Raw genomic sequence first — 14,894 nt, 5'->3', positions numbered from 1 at the left:
GGCAGAACAGAATTTTCATTAAGCAATAAAGCATAACAGAAAGGGTGACTGGTTCCTAATATCTCCCAGAAGTACCACATTGCTAAGTCTTTATTGTTAGATCAAGGGAGGCTGTGTTCCATGTATTGCAAGATGATGTGACAGTGGCATCTCAGAATGTTAACAGAAATTTGAGGTGAGAACTGCATCATTCACAGTGATTAAATTATTTTGGGACAGACCAATCTGACCAGCCAACCATTTTAATACATTTTAGGAATCTCTGAGAGAATCCATGCAAGATTCTGTAACACTAATCATAATTCCCCAGCCAACCAAAGACATGAACATTATTTTATTAAAGCATAATTCTAGGGTAAAAATGGTACATTTTTACTCAACAGATCTGCTCTCTCTGCCTTTCAAAGTCATAGCTGCTTATTTTTCTCAATAAAATACATTTTCACTACATTACATTCCTCTTAGCACTGCAGTGCTTATACATCTATGGGAAGGAGTACACTGGATTCTATTCTGTTCTGCGATTGTTCACACACTTTAAGCAAGTTCCAATTGCAAGTTCTTTATTGTTGTTAATGTGTAAACAGAAATAACCCATTCTGACTTTCAGATTAAGTATGCCATGCTGTCAATTAGGAAAACTATTGTTTTTTTGTAAACTGAGTAGATTTAATCTGAAAATCATACAGACACAGCAAGCATGGAACTCAACTATGGCATTTTCACAGAGTGGGTTTTTTTTTTCAGAATACAGCCATACTTGGAAAAGATTAGAAATTTCTGAAACTTTACTGCATAATCGACATCACTGTGCAAGATTTTTATGCAATAACAGATATATGGCCCCAGTGAGAAATATACAGTTCTTCTGAAGCACATGCTGCTGTCTTCACGCAATTATTTATGGAGCCTTTAATGTTTTCCCTAACTCTTTCTCCACAAAATAAGAGGATAACGCTGGATGACAACAACACTGATCTGGAATTCGGTTAGAGTTTTTCATATCATACAAAATGGAAAGAGAATGGTATAGAATCAAATCTTTTAAATCTAGAAGGGACCCCCTATCATTCTTGACAATGTAGGATTGCTCCCTCCAGTATGTTGTCTGTTGTTCAACCAGTCTAGTTTTAAATGCTTCAAGTGATGGGGTTCCTACCCCTTCCCTTGAAAGGTTATTCCACAATCTTAGAGGAAGGAGAAACATGTATTACTGCTCCAGTGAGTAAGCCATCGTTTTGAAAATCTTGAAGGAAGAAGCAGAGGAGAAATGGTACCTTCAAAACAGAGGCTGTATTATTAACAGGGGCGGCTCCAGGCCCCTGCACGCCAAGCGAGTGCTTGGGGCGGCATACCACGGGGGGCACTCTGCTGGTCGCCGGGAAGGCAGCAGGCAGCTCCGGTGGACCTCCCGCAGACGAGCCTGCGGAGGGTCCGCTGGTCCCGCAGCTTCGGTGGAGCATCCGCAGGCAAGTCTGCGGGAGGTCCACCGGAGCCGTGGGACCGGCGACTGGCAGAGTGCCCCCTGCTGCATGCCACTGTGCTTGGGGCGGCGAAATGGCTAGAGCCACCCCTGATTATTAAATAGGAAGCAATCACCACATCTGTGAGGAAGAGATTATTTAAGAAAATAAAGACAAAATGTCTTAATGCTAAACAGTAGACCAACTGTCACATAAACACTGGAAGCGCTTTCTTATCTTGATTACATTGCAGTCATGTCACACAAATGCTTCATAAATATTCCAGTAAAAGTTCATAATACAGAATGGAATTTTTATTCTATATCTAAGAGGTGCTTTCAATATTTTAACCAGGGTTTCCCACAACATTTTTTCCTCCTTTACCTGTAATAAACCCTATATAAAAGGGAGTGTGCTCTTGCAAAAGGAATGGTGAGGGACTGAGGAATCTATTCAATTGTTTTCCCATTTTACTGTAACCATTGAGAAAGGCAACATCATGTGGCAAACAAATATACTGTGTCTGTCTGTTTGGTGTCTGGTACTAGGACCCTTCACAGAGATACAGCGCTATTTTGCTGATTCACCCTAGTAACTGTACCTGGTGGGTTTCATTACTTAGTCAGGAATATAAAAGGGTTGAGAGTTTCTCAAAGACTGAAAGAACTATAGACAGAGGATTCCTTCAGGGAAGAAAACTTAGGAACAGCTAAATACAAACCATGGTTTATCTTCTTAATGCAAGTTAATTTAACAAAGGCATACCCCAGGAAAGGATAAGTTTGGACAATAACCCATATGTGAAAATCAGCCTGGAACACTACTTATAGAGTTCTCTTGCTGGAAATGTGTATACTTTGTTCCTGAAAAAGGTACTGGCTGTACTGATGGTGGAGCATAGTGTTCAGTTTATAGAATATATTACTACAACTGATCATAAAATTGAGCCCAATTAACAATATATAGATTATAGAAAAAGACTAATTTGTACAGATGCAAGACTAGATTGTTGCTGAAAAGCAGAGTCCAAAAGCAGATCTCCAATTATTTTTGATGTTTTAGGTAGTGTCAAGTGTCTATAGTTCTCACTTGCCTTCAGCATTTTTAGGCTTTTTCATCAGAGGAAGGTGACAGAGATGAGAACTAAAAAAGTATCTTAGTTACATACCAAATCAACAGCTACAAAGACAAATGCCATGTCTATCTAGTTCAAAGAAAGGTCCTATTATGAAAAGAGGGCCATATTTTTAACTCAGCTTTACTGAGCCCTCTGTTTTGAACAAGCTTCACTCATCACAGGACTGGACTGGAGGGAGATCAAAGATAGGCTGGGGCTATGGCACAACTGAGAGCAGCCTCAGAGCTATTATATCTTGTCCCTAACTACATCTGACCTCAAGAGTCTCCTCCAGCAGTTGGAAATTGCAGGGATGTAGACCACATCCCTCTTCCTCCTAGGAACAATCTTGTACTCTGGGGGCCAAGACAGGAAGATTATGTGCCACTGTGCTGTAACTATCTCTTTAGGAGATAGGGTAAGCTAGTATTATGCCCTGTTACCCCATCAGACCAGAGAATGGTCCAGATTCTTTGCGCCGCTATGGATCCCCTTCATAACTAGCTGTGCTTGCAGAACAGGTAGTTACATGTCTCAGTGACATTAATTGTGCCCAGAGATTGAGGTCACAGAAAGGAAGGCTGGCTTTTAAAAATCAATGCATAATATCAACAAAAGTAAGGGAATGGAACGAACCGGGAAACTGTGTTATTAAAGTACCGGTAATAGAAAGTCAAAAAAGACAGTTAATGATGACTAGAGTTTTAGCTAAGACTTTTAGTAACTTTGGCCCTAATTCAGGAAAAGCATCTCTATTCAAGAAGGGCACTTAAGCACGTGCTTAAAAGTTATGTGCTTTGTTGTATCAGAGCCTTTGTGATTAATAATCATGCAGACTTTATTCATATGAGTTATTCCACAGACTTCAAATGAGTTTGTACTCAATTTGCACATGGGTAAATGATTACACAAGCTGCCAGCCAGGGTAGAATCAGGCCTTAGGTGTAGTTTTTAAGATGGTATATGTCATTGGGATACTTGTCTCATTCATATACATTACAAGTCATGCAAATTTTTCAGTGAGTGAAGGTGCTTCACTGTGAATTACTTGGATCCCGAGCAAGTTACGGTTGTCCAACAGCAAGTGTCATTTCTTCAAAGTAAAATCAGTGTCAGTATGGTTTCCTGTCTAGGATAGGATTTTCAAAATGCGCTCAGTGTCTTGAGAGCACAAGTCTCACTGACTTTCAATGAAACTTGTGCCATTTAGTTAAACCACTAAGGCAATTTTGAAAATCTCACCTCTGGTGTCCGGATTGAGTCCATTTCTAGTGTGTGCATTGGGATGGAAGGTGAGGCATGAGAGTTTTTCTATAAACTATGTCTATAGACCAGGGTAGGCAACCTTTCAGAAATGGTGTGCCAAGTTCGCTCTAATTTAAGGTTTCGCGTGCCGGTAATACATATTAACATTTTTAGAAGGTCTCTCTCTATAAATCTATATTATATAAATAAACTATTGTTGCATTTAAAGTAAATAAGGTTTTTAAAATATTTAAGAAGCTTATTTAAAATAAAATTAAAATGCAGATCTTATCAGTTTAGTGTGATCCTTGCCCTTGCTTTTCCTTGCTGAGTTTTCCAATGTGGGCTACAGCAGGGGATGACTGAAGAGCGCTGGGTTGAAGCCAGGAGCAGAGCCCTGGGCTGGCTGCCAGTACCCCAGGCTGGCAGTGGGCTGAGAAGGGACGGCGGCCAGAACCCCAGACCAGCAGCGGGATGAGCCACGCAGTAACTTAAATTTCTTACAGGTACTGGCATATTGCAACCCCTCCTTTGGGGGAGGAACTCAGGGGCTGGGGATATGTGGGTGTGTGGGGGAGCACTCAGGGCAGGGGGTTGGGGGCGGGGGGCTCAGGGCAGGGGGTGGGGATGTGGATGATGCAGGAGTCAGGGCTGGGAGCATGGGAGGTGCAGAAGTCAGGGTTGGGTGGCATGAGGGGCACAGGGCAGGGGGTTGGGATGTGTGTGTGTAGGGGGGAAGTCCTGCGGCGGGGGGGGGGGGGGGGGGTTGGGGCTGGCCAGGGACAGTCCCGGTTGCAGCCAGGTTACCTGGATGGTGGATGGGTCCCTGCCCCATGCTGTTGCTGTTCCTGTTCCTGCCAAGGGAGCTGTGGGCCAGCTGTGTGGGTCACTGCATCTGCAGGCAAATGGGGGGCGGCGGCAGAAAACCCCCTGGCCTGCCACTCCCTTCCCCTTCCCCCTTAGGGGCCGCAGCTGTGCATACCACAGGGACGGCATGTGCCTGTAGTGCCCTGGTATCCAGCCACAGTGGCAAGAGTGGGGCAGTAGGACAGGCTGGGATGCGAACACCTCCACTGTGCCTCCCGCCGGCCCCTTTCACTTGCCTGACTGACTGCTGCTTAGCCTGGTGCATGGGGCTGCCAGCGCCAGCCTGCCGGAGAGTTCCGGAAGCCAGCAGGTCCACAGCTGGGAGCGTGACACACGCCATGCCTCCAGTCACAGCGGAGCGGCCTAGCATCGGCCAGCTCCGAGCGTGCACGCTCCGAGTTACTTTCACTTCCAGGTTCCGGCTGCCAGCCCCTTGCCAGCTGGGGTCCCGGCGGCCAGGACTCCGGCTGGCAAGGGGCCAGCAGCCGAAACCCCAGAGCAGCGGTGGCCTGAGTGGGGCCAGCGGCCAGGACCCCAAAGAAGCGGCGGGCTGAGCGGCTCAGCCCACTGCCGCTCTGGAGTTCCGTCCGCCGGCTCCTGCCAGCCGGGGTTCCAGCCGCTGGCCCCGCTCAGGCCGCTGCCGGCCCGGGGTTCCGTCCATCCAGGCCAGCAGCGGGCTGAGCGGGACCATCGGCCGGGACCCTGGGCTGGCAGTGGGCTGAGAAGGGCCAGGGCCCCGCTCTGCCTGCTGCCAGTCTGGGGTTCTGGCCACCGACTCCTGCCAGTCGGGGTCTCGGCCACCGGCTCCGCTCAGCCCACTACCAGCCTGGGGGTCCCTTCACCCAGGCCGGCAGCGGGCTGAGTGGGGTCGGCAGCTGGGACCTCGGCGTGCCATTAAAAATTGGCACGCGTGCTGTAGGTTGCCAACCCCTGCTATAGACCATGAAAGCAACCTGGTATCTGAGCACATAATGACATGGACATTTTAAGCTCATGTAGAGATATTTCACTGGAAGAATGAAAACCATGTAGCACAAGGGTGGGCAAACATTTTGGCCCGAGGGCCACATCTGGGTATGGAAATAGTATGGCGGGTCATGAATGCTCACGAAATTGAGGGTTGGGGTGCGGGAGGGGGTGAGGGCTTTGGCTGGGGATGAGGGGTTGGATGTGCAGCAGGGTGCTCCGAGCTGGGACCAAGGAGTTCTGAGGATGGGAGGTGGGGATCAGGGCTGGGGCAGTGGGTTGGGGCATGGGAAGGGGTCGGGGTGCAAGCTCCGGGCAGTGCTTACCTCAAGCAGCTCCTGAAAACAGCAGCATGTCCCCTCTCTGGCTCCTACATGGAGGCATTGCTAGGCAGTTCACGGCCAATGGGAGCTGCAGAGGGAGCGCTTGTGATGGGGACAGCCAGAGAGGGAACATCCCACTGCTTCCAGGAGCCACGCAGAGCCACAGCACGCACTGAGCGGGGCAAGCCCCAGAACCAGGGCCAGATTAAAACATCTGATGGGCTGAACACGGCCCGTGGGCTGTAGTTTGCCCACCCCTGATATAGCACATCTCATACTGATTATTATGCAGTATATGGGGATGATGGACAGTACTGGTTGGAATAGCTATTAGTGAAAGAATTCAGCTAAAGACCTTAGTTTACATTAAAAAATTAAAAATTGTTGCAGAAACATCTAACCAGCTGATAGAGTTGTTAGCATGACTGAAATCTTTGGGCTTTTCTACACAGAAACTTAGTGAATGGCAAGCCAAAGTGTGAATGCATTTGGATGTTCCCAACAGCAGACAGGTATCTCACCTTGGTGTTCTGATTTGTTTTGAAACCTGCAGGGTTCTAAATTAACAACAAAAAATACTATATTGGGCTTATCTACATGAAGACTTGGTGCACAACAAGCTAGGGTGTAAATCTACAGCATGCTAGCCTGCTGTGTGGACCCTGCTACGACTCACTAAAACATATGTAGAGCACTTTGACATACTGCAAAGGTTTAAATAAAGATGTGACTTTAAACTGATTTAGCTAACAAAGTGTCAACACCCCTGTGGACACACTTATTCCAGTTTAAATCAGGCTTATTTCTGGTTAAATTAAAGTGGATTATTGGTTTAAGCTAAACCAAAATAAGACTGTCCACACAGGGTGGACACGAATTTACATAAACAGGTTTAAAAATCAATTAAAGTCAAACTGGTACAATTATCTCATGTAAACAGGGCTTTAAAAGATGAAGCAACACAGCACTCAAGGAACACGGAATGAAGTTTGGCCATTAATCTGTAGCTGGAGGAAACATTTTGAGGACTTCATTGAAAAATACATTTGAGTAATAAATAAGTGAAGAAATTGCATATCTGGTCAAGCATATTATGCTGGTGGAAAAAGAGACTATATTATTCACAATGAATTATTCACTCAGGTCTAATTAAAATACACATTTGCATTCTCCAGTTCTCATTTATACCTACTCTAAGGCCCATTTGTACTCTCAGGGAGGCTAATGTTGGCCTTAGTATAAACGAAAATCTGGCCCACAGAGAGGTAAAGGAAAGTAATTTCAGATTTCTAAGGCTTCTCATGAGAATGATTCACAGCAGTCTCATATTCTTTGTACATTACTTCCCTAAAGTTTGGTTCAGTTAAGTTTCCTTTTCAGAAGGACAAGATATTGTTTTAATGTCTCTCTCCCCATCTCTCTCTCTCTTTTAACAGGTTCAAATGATCAATAAACTACAAGTCGGTAATATGGAGAAACATCTGAAAGAAAATGGCTGCAAGAGATCAGGCCACTGATGCAAAATATGCCTATTCCATCTTTAGTAACAGCCAACAGCAAGAGTAACAATTAATTGACGATCTAGACTTTTCATATGGAATAAGTCTCATGTGAGAAATCACAGTACTGTATAACATTTTACATCATACTTTTACACCTATCCCCACACACAGCCATAAAGGGGTGGGGGAGTTATGGATTAAGTACAACTATGTATTGAAGCTCTTATTGTGGGATTAGGAAAGGCCTGAATTATCAAGGCTATTCATTCAACAGGCTTTTCAGACAACTCTCCACAGCCTAGGGTTGCCATCTGTTCAGGTTTTCCCAGCATCATCCCTTTTTTGATTTAGCTGTCCTGGGAAATCTGCAAAGATGCTCAGTATACCTTCCCGGCGGTCCAGTTTTATGAGCTCAGGATGATCCCAGACGTTCCAGGTTTTTTGTACCTCAGAGGAGCAACCCTAGCCACTCACACTTACAGCATTTCATTAATGAGTTATGAAGTACTAGTTGCCAATGAATCCAAGCTAATGATTGCTAGCAAAAATTCAGATCACATTCAGTAACAGTAGAAAAGAAAAGTATTAAAATTTCTCACACACACACACACAAGATGAAAGCGGTAGAGATTCACTGAAACTTTGAAGTCTTAGCATGGAAGGGGAAGAGGTGGAGATGGGGGTAGGGGGAGAAGAGGAAGGAAATAACATCTTAGGCAAAACCTATGAGTGAACTCCCAGATCACATTTTTTCTCTCAGGGATTTATGTAACGGATGTGTGAATCAGAGCTGTGAAAAATCTAAACCTTTTCTCAATCTCAGGGGTTTATATTAAACAGAATACATCACTAGCCACATCATTTAGCTCTAATTCAGCCGCATATTGCAAGTGCCCAAAAAGAAAAAAAGTGTTTGGCTTTGGAGTTTCTCCTCCTCTCTCACATTGTCTCTCTCTCACAGGCACAAAGGCACACATTCCTCCTCTCTCTCTCAGCGCTCAGTAGGGTGACCAGATGTCCCCATTTTATAGGGACAGTCCTGATATTCTCGGCTTTGTCTTATATAGGTGCGTATTATCCCCCAGCCCTATTCTGAGTTTTCACACTTGCTCTCTGGTCACCCTAGCACTCAGTATGTTCTGAAATGTAACACAAAACCAAAAGGTTTCTCCTTTTGGACTGAACCTCACAATGAAAAATTGCATAAGAGGACTAAGAAGGGAAAGTGAAGGTGCAAGCCCAAGCTGGCAATGAAAATGAACACCAAAAAAGTGTGTTGTATTTGAATTCAAACTTTCAGGGCATGCACCTGGCATTGGCTCACTGAGGTGTCAAAAATCTCTTGTTTCACAAAGCACTGCCCACCATCCATCCTACAGGAACTTAACTTGGGAAACAGCACACAGCAAAATGGGTCAAGAAATCATAAACTGACTGTGATTATGAAAATACTACTTCAAAGCAGAAATATACCATTGATCCTTTGACTGTTATAGGCTTTTTCTTGAAGCTCTCAAGGAAATTAATAAACATCAAGGGTCAGATTCTGGCTCCTTCTGCTCAAATATGCAAGGCTGGGCTGGGGGAAGAGTTTGGAAGGAAACTCTCCTTCTTATTCATCCACACAAATGCCAACTACACTCCCGGTGTTTGTGTTCCCTGGCTGCAAACACAAGGCAGTTATAGCTGCACAAGGGGCACTGGATAATCCAAAGGAGGCCTATGGGCCTGCCCCTTTCTAAAATCAGCTGGCGGTTCTCAGGGCTGGCACTGAGGGGTGGGGGAGAGGGAAGGCTTGCTGTAATTCTAACACACACAGCCCATCTACCCCCCTCAAGGCATGCTGCCTCTCTCTCTCTCTCTTCTCTGCAGGTGGAATGCCTCCAGCTATTCATGTAACGATTGGTCACAATCCCTTTCATGCAGTAGTGGCTTTGCAAGCTGCAGCCAGGGGCGGCTCCAGGCACCAGCAAAACAAGCAGGTGCTTGGGGCGGCACATTTTTAGGGGCAGCATTCTGGTGCCGGCTATCATAGGTGCCAACTCTGGGGCATAGGGAAAAAGTGCCCTTGCCGCCCCAGCTCGCCTCCGCCGGCTCCCCTGAGTGCCCAGCAGCCACTTCTCTTCTCCCCCTTCCCTCCCAGGCTTGCTGTTCGTGAAACAGCTGTTTTGCAGCAGCAAGTCTGGGAGGGAGGAGAAGCCGAGCGGCGGGCGCTCGGGGGAGGCGGTGGAGTGGAGGTGAGCTGGAGTGGGGAACGGTTCCTCTACCCCTCCTTACATCCTGCACCCCACCACCCTAGCTCACCTCTGCTTCGTCTGCTCCTCTGAACGCGCTGCTGCACCGCTTCTCCCCGCTCCCTCCCAGGTTTGCCGCCTGCGAAACAGCTGTTTCTTGCAGCAAGGAAGGGAGGGAGGGAGGAGAAGCCGAGCCGCTGGACGCTGGGGGAGGTGGCAGTGGTGGAGCGGAGGTGAGCTGGAGCTGGGAGTGGTTCCTCTACCCCCGTTACTTCCTGTGCCCCCCCACCCTAGCTCACCTCTGCTCCGCCTGCTCCCCTGAATGCGCCGCTGCTCCACTTCTCTGCCCTCCCTTGCCTGAGAGAGAGTGGTGAGAAGAGGAGCGGCGGCACACCGGGGGGAGCAGGCGGAGCGGAGGTGAGCTAGGGTGGGAGGTCGTGGGGGCCCCCAGGAAGCAATGGGGAGGGAAATGCTGCACGCCTGGGGGAGGAGGCGGGGCTGGGGATTTGGGGAAGGGGTTCAGAAGGGGTGGAGTAGGTGAGGGGCTGGGGGGCATGAAAAAAAAAGGGGGGGCAGCCAAAAAATTTTTTGCTTGGGGTGGCAAAAATCCTAGAGCCAGCCCTGGCTGCAACATAGCCCTAATTAAGCCTCTCATCTTCCTATAAGATATCTAAGTACTGTCATGGCACTCATTTTACGGATGGGTAAGCTGAGGAACAGAGAGTTTAAATGACTTGCCCAGAGTCACACAGCGCATCAGTGGCAGCGTCAGAAACAGAACTCAAGGGTCAGTCTATTGTCTTTTTCAGTGCAATCTACAGCCTGATTTCAAAGAGTATTTCTATGCTACAAAGACTATGCCGACATAGCTATACTTCCTTGAGTAACAGCAGCTAGGTCCATAGAAGCGTTCTTCCACTGACTTAGCTACATCTATGCTGGGGGTTAGGATTTTCACATTCCTGATCGACATTGACCTAAATTTTAAATGTAGACCATGCCTAAGTAGATTTCTAAGTGCAAATTATTATACCTGAATAAAAGATTTAAATGGTGGTATTCCTCCACTAAATCCAGTTGTTTATTAATGATCCTTTGATCCCCATTTTCTTTTCTCCTTAAAATGATCTATTCTAGCTGTACGTATTCTGCTCAAATCAGAACATTTTGGGGAAAAATTGAAGATGAAAAAACAAATTAATAAAGAACTAGACATTTTAAGGTTAACCGACACTTAGTTAAAAGTACCATAAACATGTTTCTTAGACTTTTTTCCAACAAACTACCAAAAAATGAACCCATTAAGCCCTCTTAGCTCTGTACAATCACAAACCTACAATTGCAATTTCCTGGCAAGGATTCTTCCTTTAAAAATAAATATGCTGCTACTGAGAAAACAAATCATTCTTTTAGGGATAACTTTTTTCAGAGGCGCTCTTTCGGTTTGAAATTGTATTCACTGGCTTTGCTCTGATGTTTAAAAAAAGCAAGAAAAAAACAGCTACGAACTACCTATCAACAACAGTAGTATATGAATATACTTTACTCCACAGTAACTAATACAATGAAAATTAAGTATGATGATGATATGCAGAATATGCACTACCTACATTCTTTTGGATAACTCTTTGTAATCTAACCTGTAGCACTAAAAATATTCAAAGACCTGTTAATTTTAGCCATTTACTTCAATAGTTCTGGATTAGCTTGACACTTTTATAGAAATATATGATTAATTACTGCATTTTAATTCAGGGTGGAAACATAGTTGGCCAAACTCTGCCCTCATTTAAAGTGAGGTCAGGGAGATTGCAAAGACATCAGAGGGCACCCAGTCAGTGGCAGACTGGAGAGGAAGAGACATGTTTGGGGAGAGGACGTGACTTGGTAAGGGGCACTGGTGTATTTAGCCCTGGTGAGTACTCTTAGTTTTTCAGCTGGTAAGTGTTGGTTAAATTTTTCAATGTCTGAGGCCAATCCTGAGAGATACTGAGCATTTCCTGTAAAAGTCATTTTGCACTTTCATGTGGCACTTATCAACTTGCATAATCAGGCCCTTACAACTGGGCAACTCCATTGAGCCTGGCAAGGTTACCTGGGTGCAAGTGAGGGAAGAATTTGGTCCACTGTAGCTATGTATTTTGTAATCAGTTAAACAGTTTTATTCTGCTTCCAGTAGCAGATGGGGTGGCTCAGTGATTTTACTACCAAAGGGATATTTGCCCAATAAATGTCAAACTCTCTCTGCTGGAGATGGCTACAGGCCATACATTTAGGTACATCCTGATCTTGATGTCCACTCATAGGTTGTTTGGTTTAATGGGCGTCACACATGCATCAAAATAAGATGGATTCTGACTTCATGAACAGGGTTAAGAGGAAAACCTTCAGCACTAAACCAGCACAGTCATGGCAGAATCAGTGGCATGCCATTTTTGCTATGCAAGAAGTAGTTTACACTGGACTAAATAGTTAAGGGCTCCATTGTGCCTTTAAGGTAGAGCCCTACATTGGGTGCAGCGTGATGATGCACCATCCTCAGACTGTCTGTTGCAGCTCCAAGGGATTGTAAGTGGGGGTGGAGGGTCGTCCCTTTAAAAGGGTGAACGGACCACTTCCCTTTCTGCCCTGCCATCTCCACTAGCCAATAAAAAGTGGTGCCTGATCACAACCTTGGCCCTTCTCTATCACAATCTGGACACTATAGATAAACCAACTACAGCAGTACCACACTGGGCCTTGTGAAAGGATATGAGAGAGTGGGGCACTGCACTGCACTACCTTTGTGCTTCTCCAATCCCAAGCACAGAATGGTTTGGACCCCCAGCACAAGTCTGAGGCCAACTCAAAGTTAGGGTGGTTTCCCTATGCCAGGAGAATCACCATCTGTCCAATTTGTGTGTATTTATGGTACCTGTGCGTTGCCAGAGAAGCACATAGTGACTGTATCTGAGGTCTCCCTATGGTTCTTTGTGCCCTCCTCTCCGTCTTTTCATAACAATGCAAACCCAGACCCAGAAATAGCCTTAACTGATCTTTTTTTTTCTGAAAAAGAAAATTATGGGGAGAAAAATACTTTTACAATGCATATTTAAATACTAGGCTTTGTTTACCAGTTATGGTTAAAAAAAATTCTGATTGGAGAATATTATGGTCATTACAGAGGGTAAATTATCTCTCTGGATGTGAGTACACACAGCTTCCATTAGCATTAAGGGGAGCTACACAGGTGCATCCAAGAAAGAATAGATTCTATCAGATATGCAAAAGTCACACAATGTTAAAAAAAAAAAGGTATTTCGTGATGTTTCCCTGCAGGGATCAATTATTCTAATGGTGTATCTCTTACCTAAAATGGGCACAAACATAATCATGTTTAAAAACAAGTCCACAGTCATGACAACATTCAATTTCAAGAGTATGAGGGATAAATATTTATAGATTTTTTTTTTACATTTTGCAGCATTCATGCTCAGACCTTCATTAGCAGACCATAATGTCAATGCAGGAAGAAAAAGTTCAACAGAGCTTCCAGAAAACACAGTAACATCCCGTTTCATTTCATTAACACTTTAAAAGCTTTGTCTTTTTAGTACACCTCTCATAACAGTCTTACTGGTGATATTTTTGGACCAATTCTTATCTCACCCCAGTTTTACACTAGTGTGACTTCAGTGAAGAATTACTTCTGTTACCTGTGAGCACACGTACCCGGCAGTTTCCCATCTGTACAATAAGATTTTTGCTAACTCTGTACTATAGAATCATACAGTACTTCACCATAACAGATCAAAGACATGGGGAGGCTAGGGGATATCATCCAACCTATAATCTTTGCCTCCAGAATAGTATTTTCCTTGTTGCAATTTTGATTTGTATTACTGCAATGCTTGGAGACCCCAGCTGAAATAGGCTCTGTCCATACACACAGTAAGAGATGTGTAGGCCTGTGGACGGGGAGTCAGGAGACCTGTGTTGTATTCCCAGTTTTGCCACTTACCTGGGCAAATCACGTTACCTCCTTCAATTTTCCCTTTCACCTTAGTTTCATTTCCAATTACATCAGCACATCAATAGCCTGAAATTGTTTGTTTTGTGATGTGATAGAACCTTGCTAGTCCATACTCGGCTAATCTTTACACCTGGACAAAATTATCAGTCCATCTTTCTTTATCCCTCAGGGAAGATTTAACAGAAATAACAGAGGCAATAGTGATTTACTATACCCCTACGGTCTCTCTCCTTTTTTTATGCAATTCATTACAAAACATTAACTTGTATATTATGAAGTTTTATAATAAATAATTAAAATTGGCCTATATTGGTCAGAATCAGTTAAAGTACATTTGGTGATATTTATTACCTTTGCTGTGTTATGTGTTGATGTTCTCACTACTTTGCAAAATGCATAATTTGCAGTGGGTTTACCTGTCTTTACTGCCTAATAGCCGTGTTCTACTGAAATGCACATGCAATCTGCTGTTAATATTGCACCTTTACTTTATATCAGTGGGGTGGGTCCAAATTCATAGCTATTTGAGAGAAAATAAACTAGCAGGTTACAAAATGTCTTTTCTCCACAGTGCTCACCTCCAGCTCTCCCGCAGGAGAGCAGCCAATAGTGAGACTTCAATTTAAATAGGAACAAACATCAAAGTCAGGAAAAATACTCAGATAATTAAAATTTCTTCTCAAACATAAAGAGTATCATTATATATAATAGAACTAAGGACCAACAACAGCCTGGAGTACAAATTCTGTATTTGATGAAGGTTGCAAGTCCAACCTGTAGTGTCTATGGGAGGCATGAGATTGTTCTGCTCATAAAGCCTTTGCCCGTTCAAATGGCCCTTTCTGCCTTCAGGAGGTTAAAGCCTTTGACAATATCTGCCTTTGAAAAACAGTTTTTGATCTAGAGATGATTTTGATATTTTCATCTCTCTTGATCTGGGGTGAAGAGTCACATGACAGACCATATATTTTCTCAAATTGTTTGTTCTTCTTATAGTATACTAGCTGAATTCTGCCCTCACACCCATTCAAAATCACTGAAATCACTAAATCAAAGTAAGTGAATCTAAACCAGAGTTAAGTTTACCGTTCCCTCCCTCCCATGTGTTGCATTGACTTAGACACTCACACATTTACCAATCTTGGCCCACTCTCACTGTGTAAAA

General features: G+C 44.5%; 1 protein-coding gene across 5 annotated transcripts in view; it reads right to left on the bottom strand.

The window, feature by feature from the left end:
• The window catches only part of AMPH (amphiphysin), a 185,798-nt gene that overhangs the window by 136,998 nt on the left and 33,906 nt on the right, over positions 1–14,894 (bottom strand). For 2 of the 5 annotated variants that reach the window (XM_045003579.1, XM_045003581.1), the window contains exon 1: positions 4,633–4,892. The exons of 2 other annotated variants lie outside the window; for them this stretch is intronic. In XM_045003579.1, the coding sequence (XP_044859514.1) occupies positions 4,633–4,821 (189 nt within the window). In that variant the 5' untranslated portion in view covers positions 4,822–4,892. Of the gene's footprint in view, positions 1–4,632; positions 4,893–14,894 lie in introns of those variants that run through there. One more of the 5 variants, XM_045003578.1, reaches the window with a different exon arrangement.

Source organism: Mauremys mutica, chromosome 2, assembly GCF_020497125.1.
Source record: "Mauremys mutica isolate MM-2020 ecotype Southern chromosome 2, ASM2049712v1, whole genome shotgun sequence".
In the NCBI taxonomy this organism is placed as follows: domain Eukaryota; kingdom Metazoa; phylum Chordata; order Testudines; family Geoemydidae; genus Mauremys; species Mauremys mutica.
This window is presented reverse-complemented; position numbering and strand designations above follow the sequence as displayed.